General features: G+C 43.0%; 1 protein-coding gene across 1 annotated transcript; it reads left to right on the top strand.

Annotated features, from left to right (window-relative positions):
* The first annotated feature begins 78 nt into the window (after window positions 1–78).
* nadkb (NAD kinase b) lies at window positions 79–11,985 on the top strand. Its single transcript, XM_070844781.1, has 12 exons — window positions 79–217; window positions 1,170–1,463; window positions 1,575–1,658; window positions 2,292–2,421; window positions 3,679–3,787; window positions 5,284–5,369; window positions 6,073–6,175; window positions 6,281–6,474; window positions 8,948–9,047; window positions 9,183–9,340; window positions 10,983–11,065; window positions 11,157–11,985. The coding sequence occupies exons 2-12, from the start codon at window positions 1,171–1,173 to the stop codon at window positions 11,314–11,316; spliced, it is 1,500 nt and encodes a 499-aa protein (XP_070700882.1). The 5' UTR covers window positions 79–217; window position 1,170; the 3' UTR covers window positions 11,317–11,985.
* The last annotated feature ends 1,336 nt before the right edge of the window (window positions 11,986–13,321 follow it).

Below are 13,321 nucleotides of genomic sequence, written 5' to 3' on the forward strand. Positions count from 1 at the left end.
TTTATAATTTCTACACTCTGCGCATGCGCTAGGACCCAGCACCTGTTTTGCGCATGCGCACGGCTCAGCCAGGCGGTCACGCACCGTTTGTGAGATTTGAGCTGAAACAGTTTGTCATCGCTGACTGTCCTTACAAACACGTTTCGGCAGCGATCAAACACACTCCAGTCTTGATGAAGTAGTAGCGATATGAGCATGTTTGCTTCTTTCTGACAAAGTAAGGCTTCATTTCGTTCAGAGGTTCACGCCGGTAGCTAAGCTAAGTGCTCGGTAGCTAACGGTCGGTGTCAACAGACCAACTGTTTTATTTAAATGTCTGTGAAGCTCAGCTTGTTTTGTGTAAGTTATCTGTTTGTGATTATGGTTAGTGGGTAATCTCCCCTAAACCGACGCTAATTGTTACCAGATATTGGCTGGACTCAAGTGAACTAGTTTAGATCTCTGGTTTGATTGATCAGTTCATGTTTTGACTGTTTTGTAGTACAGAGCATAAGAAAACCACTGTAGTTACCTCAGTGTGACCAGTGTTTACCTTCAGTACAGGTTTCTAGGTTAAACATTTACTCTAATACACACACACACACACACACACACACACACACACACACACACACACACACACACACTCAGTGTTCCCTCAGCACTCCTTTGAGGCACATACTGAGAAGATATACTACTCTGGAAACATGTTTCCTTACAGGTAACACTTGTTTGTTAGTACAGGGACGCAACTGGCAGATTTATTAACCTGCTGATTAGTTTGTTCCATGAATTCATTCATCATTTTGTCATCAGAAAACAGTGAAAATGCTCAGTCTGGTTTTCCAGAGCTCAAAGTAACTGTTTTGTTTGACCAACAGTGAAAAATCCAAAAATGTTCTGTTTACAATGATAGTAAACATAGAAAAGCTCAGATTTGAGTTGCTGAAACCAGAGGATTTTTGGCATTTTAGTTTCATAAATAGCTTAGAATTATTACTTCATTATCACAATATGTCCACGATAGTCAGCACTTAATTTTCTGACAGCTGAATACTCAAGTCACTAATACGTTCAGCTCTCCCTCTGTATTTTCTGTATTCATAGAATCATCTAATAGATCGCGTCTTTTCTTCTTTTCGTCAGGATGCTGTGTCTTTAACAGATGTGTCCGTGTTGCTTCCCTGCAGAATGGAGAACTCGGAGGTCATTACATCGTCGGGGCCCCTGGCAGTGCCGGACAGAGGCATGGCGCGACCCTCCTGCCCCTCCGGTCAGCTGTCTGAGTCAGCCAGGCCCTCCAAGCACAGGGAGCACCCGTCCAAATCACCAAGGAGACGGCGGAAGGGGACGAGGCCGCAGCAGCGGGGGGGTGGTCATGAACAGCTGCTCTGGGAGATCGAGCGCCGGAGGTTACCAGGCCAACACGAGCACTTGGAGCCCTCTGGCTCGGCAAGTGACACAGCGGAAAGCTGCCCTAAGAGGTTTGATCTTCAGGTTGCCAGCTGGTCCGCCGTGCCACTGGCTCCTCTCTGTTGCCCCGGACATGAGGTGACAGTGTCTTGACTTGTCCTCGTCTTTTCTCTTCCTCACAGGAGAGCCCACTTTCTACATGGACCGTATCCAGCCACTCACTTCGGACCCAAAGCCTGTATTCTTCCCAACCCAACTTCAGTCATGTAAGCGTCAGGGTGCTGAACTTTGTGTGTACAAACTGGTTGTTGAGGACATTACACAGAGGAGGTTGCGTAATTGTGTGAGATAAGATAAAATGGGAAATGCTGTGATTGGATGTTACATGAAATGGGATGACTAACAGAGCAGACTACAGATGCTTATTGTCACCTGGTCTCAAGAGTGTTACCTTGGACTTGGTCTGAAAACACACGCTCACACACACACATAGATGATATTGTCTGCGCTATGCCAGTCATTCGCCACGCGAAGGAGGAGAGAGAGAAACGGTAAAGAGGAAAGAGTTTTTTTTAAATTCTGATGTTTGGAATTTGGACCTCACTCTTACATATGTAACATCAGAGTGTCGTAACAGTATGTAGCTGGTGGAACGGTGTAGATTTATCTTTATTTAATTCAGAAGATGAGGTAAGACGTTGTTTCATGGTGGCATTTGTCTTAATCTGGAACTTGTCAAGATCGAGCAAACTGAAAGTCTTAAGACAGTGTGATTATGTAACGGTTAACTGTTTTTAAAGACATAATGAGCGTGGTGTGTTTCTGTGTTTCTACTGTGTGTAAAATGTGTGTGTGCGTGTATGTGCTTACTCACTTGTGTGTGTATTTGCGTGTGTCAGGCACATCCAGGACCCAGCCAGCCAGCGGCTCACCTGGAATAAACCTCCTGTCAACGTGCTCGTCATCAGGAAAATCAGAGATGAGAGCCTGGTCGAGCCTTTCAAAGAGCTCTGCAGGTTTCTAGTGGAGGTACGGGATCACAGGAGTTCATACGCTACATGCTTGTTATCATATATGCTTTGCAAGATGAATGTGTTATGATGTTGTGGTGCACCTGAGGAGGCAGACTTTATTATCCGAAACAAAACAGAAAACAAATGTGGATTCTTTAAGATGTCTTGAGACCCTTTTGATTTTGCACACATGAACGACACATCATTTGAAAGCCTCACCGAACAGTTTTTATGGTCACATTAAATCTGAGGTGCTTTTACATCCAGCGATACATACACAGACCAGCTCAGTCTCAGTCTCAGACCAGCTGCACTGATTGTAAGATCACCACAGCTGGAGCAAATGATCAGAAACACGTGAGACGTAAGTGTGTTAAAAACAGCATGAGTTAGATTTACAGAAGCTGCAAGAAATGAACTATTATCAGACATCTAGAGTAACAGACAACAAAAAATAGATAAACTGTGTTGTATGAATAATAAAAAATAATTTTTTTGAAAGACAGAGAAAAGCACAACTCAAGAGCACTGAGTTTATTTTCTTTACAAAAAGTCCTTAAAGTATTCATAAATTACTTTATACGAAAGACTGCAAAGCGTGCAAAGTTATTCAGAAATGTTGCAAGCAACGCCTCATAATAGGGAAGTGTTGATTTTGGCAAAACCATAAGATGAAGTCTGCATTTTTTGTGCATTTTGTGTGTTTCTCAATAATAAATCAAGAAATATTGTTTTGCATTGTTAGTCTACGAATGAATGAATGAATGAATGAATGAATGAGTTATACCACGTTCCAGTTTTGTATGTAGTTTAGTCAGTGGGGGTGACTCTTCTGTTTCCATTTGGAGATCAGATTATCCATTTCATTGATTTCTAATATAGTTTCATCCTGCTAGTAAACTAAACTCATGTTCCTGCTGAGAAAAACGGTGTCCAGGAACAGAGCGCACACTGAAATGTTTGTGGTGCTGAAGAGCAGAAAGAATCCAGGAAATGAACCAGACATGTAGGTGAAAGTAACAGTAACAGTCTGGTCTCACGGTTAGACGGACACCTTTCGGCCACATGTTTCCAAAACAAGCTGTGCTTTGTGTAAGGAGACAGTCGGCGACGGCCAGTGAGCTCACACCGGGTGTTTTCATTCCACACGAACACTGTCACATTAAACTCCGCGTGTTTGGCAAACCCTCAACTTCATTTTAGAAAACGTAATTTCATGCACTGTCTGTGTGTGTTTTGGCTGCTGTCACTAAAGCGTGTCTTTGTGTGTCAGGAGAAGCAGATGATGGTGTACGTGGAGCGCAGGGTTGCAGACGACGCTACGCTGTCAAAGGACGAGGCATTCGGCTCCATCCGCAATCAGCTCTGCACCTTCAGAGAGGGTCGGTCACATCAATGCTGAACTAACGGCATCAACAGTGTCCCCTGTGGAACAAGTGGTTTGCTGTGGAGGCGATTTGTCTCTTTTCCTCTGCTTGTACACTTTTCCTCTCCTCGCCTCCCCTCTTCTCTCTCTTCATCTGTCTCTGCCTGAGACCTCCTGTTCTCCATCTCGTGGTCGATCAATGTTCTCCTTCTGTCTGTCATGGTAAACAACAAGCTAGGCCACAGCCACAGCCTGCTGTGGGAAGTGAGTCATTCCCGGTGTGTGACAGAAGAACCAGCATGTTGCCGCAGCCACAGAAACATTAATGCTATTAGTGGAGGTCACGTTACTTTAGTCAGCCATGAGGTGTGTAGATAAGCTCAGGTTGCAGTATGATGGTGTCACAGACGGAGGAGAAATAAAAAGTGAAAAGCTACCAAGTTACCAACGAGGTTCAGAGCCTTTTATCTTGGATGCAACCACTTTTATTTAGGCTACATAATTGTATCTGTTAATATTAAACACATATGTAAATAGTATGGTCAACTAAGTCAGCACCAGAACTGATTTCAACCTCAGTTTTAAATTCATATGATCCAACACATTTCCTCCTGGACAGCTTTTCTGCTTAATGGCTGCTCTTTTTACCCACCTCGTGTGCCTTTCTGTTCTGTAGAAAATACCTCAATAATTTCCTTAAATTAGTGCCATTAACTTTTGAACTGACTGAATCCTGTGATGCGTATGCAGGGTGCAGGCAGTGGGAGACAGGAAAATGTTCTGTGATCAGGCCACATTCCCTTCTTCAGACATTTGCTGCTATGGAAACATGTTACCAGTGGAAACACTGATCAATCTGACAATTTTGAAATGAATAATGATATAATATGATCATAATTGTCTGAAATAAAAGTAACAATACTGTGATGTAAAATGTTCCATTAAAGATAAAAGATCTGTGTGCACAGTTTTATCTACAGTGAACTAAAGTGAAGACGTTTAAATTGTAAAACGCTAAAATATTTAAAGGTCCTCACTCTGAGGACATGTTAATATGTAAGCCGCACTTTAATGTTGTGCTTAATGTTGAGTAGCTTTAACAAAAACAATGTGCAATACAGTATAAGCTCATAGTTTTATGTGTAGAATCTTAATTTCATGAATAACCAGCAACACAAGCTGACAGGATGAAGAGGTCAGCATGTCTCCTTGAGGTGTAGTGAAGTAGAACGAAGTCTCACTAAAAGGAACCTGTAGAAACGTACCAGTGTGTATGTGTGTTTACATTCCTGCCTCTGCAGCCCAAAGTTACTTCACATCACTATAATGTTACAGAAGATGTTTTACTCTGTGGTCTTCTGTTATCACTGGTCTTAGCTCTTAGCACTGGTCAAAGGACGCTTCTTTCTCTCGGTTATATTCTTGAATGAAATCTGTTTTTTTTTAATGCCGTTCAGATGAAAACGACATGTATTGAATATTGAATATAGCAGTGGTTCTGTCTGCCTGCAGGTTATGACGACATCTCTGACTGCATAGACCTGATCATCTGTCTGGGTGGAGATGGAACTCTGCTCTACGCCTCCTCCCTCTTCCAGGTAATCACACTTTTATCGATTTCTACAGACACACAGAAGTCAAATAAATAAAACAAGTTTAAAAGCTAAAGTACTTTATGTCTTTATTTGTTTAAATCAATAGTATATCTTGTCCTTTCTTACCTTTGGGACTAGTACTGTCAAACCTACAGAGCTGTGATCAACATGGATTTTTCTGATGTGATATTTTATCTTTCCTGTACAAAGATTTGACTTTGCTTTACTTTTACTTATCTATTTTTAAATGACTTATCATAATCCTACTGTTAACACTGCAAAATAAAAGATTTTTCAAATTTCTGTGAAACTAAATCTTAAAACCTCGTGTCACATAGATTATTGAACATCATTTGAGGATCAGACAATACAGAGCGGTGGCTGATTATTATTTTGGGAAAATTCAGACCTGCATTTTTGTCTCTCACATTAGTTAATGTAGTAGGTTTGTGTATAAGCATATGATATTTAGTATTTTACTGTATGATTGCTTATAATTAACTCTCTGATTAAAGAAAGTCTGTAAGATATAGCATAACAGATTTTGAAAAGAAACTACCATATAAAAACTTTAATTACCAAATGTATACCCCTAGTCTCAGTGTTGGGAACTGTATGTAGTTCAGACACAGACGAGTTACTGGGTCACTGAAAAGTGTGAATCCAGCTGACTGATTCCTCTGTCTGGACTGGTTTTCGTCCGTAGGGCAGCGTCCCTCCGGTTATGGCATTTCACCTCGGTTCTCTGGGTTTCCTGACGCCCTTCAAATTTGAGTCATACAAGACCGAAGTGGCCAAAGTGTTTGAAGGTAGAGAGGAGCTGTGTATGACAAACGGATCTAATGTGAACTGTTGCAGTCAGTAAGTAGATCATGTGCACGTCTGTGTGCTCATGTCTGCATGTGGGTTTTCAGGCAACGCGGCCATCACCCTGCGCAGTCGTCTGAAGGTGAAGGTGGTGAAGGACTTACTTCAGAGAGCGGGCCAGCAGACGTTCAGCCGAGAGCCACAGCAGCAGCAGCAGCAGCAGCAGCAGCAGGAACACAACGGACTGCTTCCTCATGGACACACCAACAGTGAGGCCGGGAAGGTCACCCTGCAGCTACAGGTGAGGACAAGGAGACCAGAGGGAACATCCATGTTGGCATGTATGAGCTTCTGGTGTGTTTTCCAGTCGCTTTAGTTTGAAAGACCTGAAGACGTCCTTGTCAAAGTGTCATAGTGGTCATTTTTAATAGTCTACAAAAAAAAAATAGACAAAGCAGGGTAAAGATGCAGATCGCTGGGACTCCCAGTTCACCACAGGAACCATTTTAGGAACATGGGAACTGTGCCCACATTTCAACCAGAGGACTCGGGCACTCTAAATTTAGTTCATCTGCCTTAATTCCAGGTACCTGAGAAAGCACTTTCTGATGGCCCAGAAACTAAGTGGGTGGAGGTTGCAGTGCTGAACGTCGCAGATTTGTCAAACACCAACCTCTCGGCTGCTACAGCTCTTACACAGCGTTGTTCACACAATAAGGAAGTACTGGGTGGGACTGGAGTCAGTGTTGAGTCAGACATTTCTTAAAAACCTTAAGTTGTGCAGCTTCTCAATGAGTCTAAAAAGAAAGCAAGATAAAGATAAAGAGCGCGTCTATGAGATCACAAGTGAGTGACTGATAGAAACATGCTAATTTCTTAATGGTTTCATTGCAGTTACATACTAAAGAGAGATAAATGATCTAAACATCTACTTTGGAGACAGTTTTCAGTCTCCTTTTCCACCGCTGCATTTATCCATCACCTTCATTCAGTCACACAGCAGCAGTTAATGTTTTTTAATCAGTTAGTGGATTAATTTGCGTAATCCTCACGGTTCAAGATTGTTAGTTTAGTTCTTGAGTTTATTTCCTCTGGTTTCATAGTTGTTGAACATATTTGGTTGAAAAGGGCTCCTGTGATTCCATCTTATCCTCCTTATGAATTCCTGATCACACCCCTGAAATGATGCTGTAAGCCCATAACGGCGTTAGAGGCTTACTCTGCGCAAGTGTCTATTGTTTCCTTTTCACCCTGGGTGTGTTTGCCGGTTCGTTCGTGCGCACAGTTCAGCGAGTGAGCTGGGTTGCCATGGTGACAGTCATAATAAAGCTGCAGGGCGCATATGTGGGAGAGAAAGTCTGATGTTGTGAAGTTCTTCAGAGGCAGTTGCCATGCAGACCGTGGCGTCAACGGCGCAGTCCAGGCCCGAATGGATATTTAATGAGCTCTGACGCTCTCGGTCTGACACACTCTGTAACTAAACAACATGCCTGACTGCTGCAGTCATACACACACACACACACACACACACACAGCTGCAGTTTGTCATCTTCAGTGCAGCCCTCTCCTCTTCCCCTTCTCCCCGGGGGTTTTTCGTCTCATCGATAAAAGACAGTGATGGATTGCTGTGGTCTCTGAACCTGAATTTGACCCCCACATTACATCACGTCTGCCGTATCCAGCAGGATGTTTGCTCTGACGTCAGTACAGACATCACTGCAGCACCCTGTGTGACTGACTGAAGTGTGGAACACGATTTGTATTCTGCTTGTCTGCACACCACCATTTCTCTCTCTCTCTCTGTGTGTGTGTAGCCTCGTCATGTAATGTCGGATTCTGAATCTAAAATCCTGCATCTGTCGCTGGCTGATTGTTTTTAGAAAAAGAAGCTGAATTACATTTTTCATTATACACTTTTTACAGACAGGCCTGAAATGCAGACAGGCACACACGCTCACACGACCTGTAGATGTGCAACTGCGTTGTGAGGTAGTAGGGCGACGAGGCCGCCACATAACAGCGCCCTCGGAGCCGTTCGGGGTTCCACGCTTTGCTCAAGGGCACCTCGGCAGTGCAGGGGACCGGCACCTCTCAGCTCCCCGTTCCCAAGCCAAGTCCCCGTGGATTGAGCAAGTGCTGCTCCCGATCTTCATATTTACTGTCTGTTAAAAGGAACAACATATTGAAGACTTTCTTATTGTGCTCCACACTGCATGGGGATATATTTTATTATATTGAATGGCTACTACACATCACTCACAGTGCCGTTGTTGCTCTTACGAATGTCTCAACAGATATTAATGACATTTTGGAGGAGATACAGGCCACAAGCCAGTGACAAACTAATGGGTATTTGCTACCACCATATGGCCAGTTCTAACTCACTTTACGTCAGACACAATCTGTACAGTCCTTTTCAGGTTAATTCATTGGTTCAAGATCCTATATTAGCAGATTTTTGATATGTCATTCCATTTTCCTCTTATTGGTTGCCAAAATCACTTTGGACATGATTATTGTACAAGTATATTGAGAGAAGGCATCAAAACATTTGGCCTGTAGATGGCGCTACAGTAACATGATGATTAGTCATGAGTCTGGTTCTGCAAATCCAACATGATCATACATCACTATTTTGATACAGACTCAAATTAAAAACTATTGAAATGTCAAATTGGAGGATTGTGCAGCCTTTGTGAAGTAATGTTCCCTCTGAGTCCCTTCTCACTTTGCTATGTGTGTGTAAATATGTGTGTAAATGTGTGTGCATACAGGTATTGAATGAGGTGGTGGTGGACCGAGGTCCGTCCTCCTACCTGTCCAATGTGGACTTGTACCTCGATGGACGACTCATCACCTCAGTGCAGGGAGACGGTACGTCGTACACTTGTTCCTGTCATGTGACGTCGCTCTTTTGTATGACTCATTGGCTCGATTCTTGTCAAACGATTCTCAGCTGAAGCAGATCTGGTGAGTGCGGTAAATTCCCTCCGTCTCTCTGTCCTCCAGGTGTGATTGTGTCCACACCCACGGGCAGCACAGCGTACGCAGCCGCAGCAGGAGCCTCCATGATCCACCCCAACGTGCCCGCCATCATGGTGACCCCCATCTGCCCGCACTCGCTCTCCTTCAGGCCCATCGTCGTCCCTGCTGGGGTGGAGCTCATGGTGAGAATAAGAGAAGGAGGCTGGACTGAGCTCATATTGTGTACAGACGGTGTCGGTGAGACGTTGGGCCGTCACACACAGCTTCACTGCTCCTTGACAACGAATCTCTGAACACCGTTTTTCCAGATTACATGTTTATCTGCATTTATCGTTTCTCCACTTGTTTACTCAGATTCTTTGTTTAATTCATCCCGTCTGTGTGTGTGTGCAGCATATAAATATATTTATTTGTTTCTGACAAAGCTGTGTGTGAACAGCTGCTCCAGCATTATGTATTCTCTCTCTGTACCTTGGGCAACAATATCACAGTTACTTTATTTGTAAACTAATTTAAATTCTTAAAGGACCAGTGTGCTGGATTTAGTGGCATCTAGCGATGAGGCTGCAGATTACAACAAACCCCTCGGCTCACCGCTTCCTTTCCAAGAGTGTAGGAGAACCTTCAGTGGCTGACGAGGGTTCACGCTCCCTTGAGCTAAATGATGAGATTGATTTTCTATTTGTAAGAACAGAAAATGGGATTCCGCCTCGTACTTCTTCTCCGAACTGGTGCATTCACCAAATTCAAGCTGCCACTTCAATGTAAACACATTAAAAGCCCCTGGACCTGCTCCCTTTGTAACAAAAACACAGCAATTCCTAGTTTTAGGTGATTGTACACAGTGATGGACAAAGAATACAACTGGTCAAATATGACTCCGATACAAGAGAAAGTTGTTCAATCAAGTTTTTACCTTTACTTTTCTTTTTAATGTCACTGCATTGTTGTATTGTTGCCTCAATGCATGATGACTCTGAAACAACCTACTGAATGCACTGACTCGCCTGTAGCTTGTAGAACAAAGCCTATAGAAACACAACTAAAGCTACAGACAGATAGCTATTGTCATTTTCTTTTTTTGTCTTTCATTTTATGTTCCTCGTGTGTATTTGTATCCTTTATGTGCTGACCTTGTTCACCTGAATATTTGTACAAAAGCATTTTTGAATGATGGTGCTGTGCTTATGATGGAAGTAGAGGACTGGCAGCAAAGGAGGAGTCGGTTATTATAGAATGAAGATTCATCAGTGGATATTTGTCTTTAAAATGAAGTGAAGTCACCAAAGTTTCCAAAAAAATGAATACTCAAGTAATGTACAGATACTCAAAAAATGTCCGTAGGTACAGTCACAAAGTGAAGTATTTTGACTCTTATTATACTCACCTGTCAGCATCATTATGAATATCAAATTTCCCATGAATCCTGCACACTGCAACTTTAAACGGCGCTCTTAGTTATCAGGAGCATTTTTTGCCTCCATGTCCGTTATGTCATGGCTGTGGTGTGAAGTTTCCATCAATCCCTGTTAATGTTTGACGGCCCAGCAGCTCCATATGTGTTTTTTCTTTTGAGGTACAGCACTGTTGGAGCCTTTGCTCTCACAGTGGTCTGAGGACTTCACCTAGCCGCCACTTTTTAGCCACGCTAGCAGCAAAGTAAAGTAGCGAACACAGTTAACATTAGACCTACTGAACAAGACCGTGTTAACATTGTGCTCATGTCATATTCAGCCCCACAGCGCTTCCAGCGTGGCTCAAGACTCTTCTCATATCTTCTGTAGTTTGAAAACTGACAGTCTGTCCTCTCACCCCACAAAACAGATCACCTTGTCCCCTGAAGCCAGGAACACGGCCTGGGTGTCGTTTGATGGCAGGAAGAGACAGGAGATCCAGTATGGAGACTGGTAAAGTTCCTCAGCTGTCATTCTGTTGGCTGTCGTTCTGTTTTTTTTTCTCCATTTAGGATTAATTCGTTTCCTGTTTTTCTCTGGACAGCATCAAGATTACGACGTCTTGTTACCCAGTGCCCTCCATCTGTTGCCATGACCTGGTGTACGACTGGTTTGAGAGCCTGGCTCAGTGTTTGCACTGGAATGTACGCAAGAGGCAGGCGCGGCTGGCCGACGTCTCGGACTCATCGGACACAGAAAACTGAGTCAGTGGGCGCCTTTGTCAGACCTACTTGAAAGACTTTCAGTCGGCGCTCTCCGTGGCAGCCGAGTGAGTGAGAGTGAGCCGCTGTGGGACGACCACGAGGTCAACGCATCGGTCCAGTGTTTGTGCTGGGCTGTGAAAGTGAGAGCACGTGTGTCTACAGACAAATTAGTGTTACATTATTAGAATGTAATCATAATATAATAATAATAATAAATAATTATTGATTCATACGCATGTACTTCATACATGTGAGTAAGCATCTCATTACATTCCAGTACATACACAGTCTGTAATTAATAATCAGAATGATAATCTTACAGGAAAGAGCATGTTTCTCCCCTAGAAATGGGAAAAGATTAAAAAACCCAGGACTGTAAATGTAAATGTCTACATTCAGGATTCTAGGATACATTTATTTAATGTTATATGTATGTGATATTTATATGTTGTCAAGATGGGAGCTTGAAGTGACTCAGTCAAAGACCGCTGTATGTGTAACTGTAGCTTTGTTCATTCATTTTTTCAGTTGCTTTCATTTCAAGTTAAACTCTAGCCATCAGATCGCATGTCGTAGGACAAAACAAAATAGAATGAGTTAGAGAGACCTCATGTCGCTTTCATGGTTATTAAACTGTCAAATGGTCAAAGTCTGTAGCAGAAGGGAGTAGTGCCAAAATAAAGCTTAAGCACTTGATAACTTTTCCTTTAGTCTGCTGAATCATATTATTTAAAGGTCCTCAATACAACATACAGAACGTTGATACCTAAGGACATCTGTGCGCCTTCCACCCCAGGCTCCTCTGCTTCTACCCCCTCGTCTCCGTCTCCCTCGCCACCAAACCAGGAGGCTCAAAATTGTAAAAATGTGTTTGTCATACTGAGCACTTTTCACCCTCTTTGTTTTAGCTCCTGTGTCTTTAAGAGCCCGCCTCCTGGAAAAGCCCAGTCTGCTCTGATTGGCAGCTCCAAAGGGGAGCCGCATTAGCCGAGCAACATGCTAACGCCAAGTTCAGCAGACTCACCTGCCAAATACACTGCAACACAACAGAAAACAGCAAAACGTACAGGTTCCAGGTCTGAAGTCGGGTCGTGGCAGCCAGAATCGATTCATCCTTGAATGTGAACCGTTAATGGCCCTCGCTAAGAAAGCTGTCCCGCTACAACCATTGTGTTTTGAAGTTTTTGACTTCAAAAATGAATTAAATCCTCTGGTCATCACTTCTTCAGACGGTGGGAGGACACGAAGACTGTTTGCAGCCAACAGCACAATTTGGGTGCTTTGCTTCTACCAGAGCTAGCGTTAGCCACATAGCGATGGGGAGGATTCAGGCTTTCGGTGGATGTGACTGTCAACCTCCACATGATCAGCTGGCCCTGCTTGTGATGTCACATTTGGGGCCAAATCTAAACGGCGTGTTTTCACACACATTTTCTCAAAGATGGAACAAAGAGAGAGGACGTCCTTCTCTCGCAGTTTGACGCACATTAATGCTGAAAACATATTTGATGTATTTTTACAAGCAACACATTTGATAACATTTTTCCAGTAAAACAATACTTTCAATTTAATCTGGAGTTTATGAAATAAACATTTTAAGATTCTTTCAGGACTTCTGGACGACCAACAGCCACCAGTAGAGGAACAGTGTGACTGCAGGACGGAGCAGAAAAAAAGGCAGCTGCTGTTTTCTTCATTATCTACAACCAGAGGACTGCCTCTGACTGAGGAGGGACAAAGAGAAGAAAGATGTAAGTGACACCTTTTTTATTCTAAACTTCCTAGTGATGATACACTGAGTGAGTTTATTGGGTAAAAATAGACTCAGTGGCCAGTTTATTAGGTACACCAAGCAGTGCTGCAGTAAATCACAAGTCACAATGTTCAGTCTTTGTTGAAACTATTTCAGAAGAAGGATTTCACCATCATTTTACAGGTTGTAGTTTGAGGTGCCAATACAAACCTGTCAGTGTAACATTATATATATATATATATATATATTGTT

Source organism: Pempheris klunzingeri, chromosome 15, assembly GCF_042242105.1.
Source record: "Pempheris klunzingeri isolate RE-2024b chromosome 15, fPemKlu1.hap1, whole genome shotgun sequence".
In the NCBI taxonomy this organism is placed as follows: domain Eukaryota; kingdom Metazoa; phylum Chordata; class Actinopteri; order Acropomatiformes; family Pempheridae; genus Pempheris; species Pempheris klunzingeri.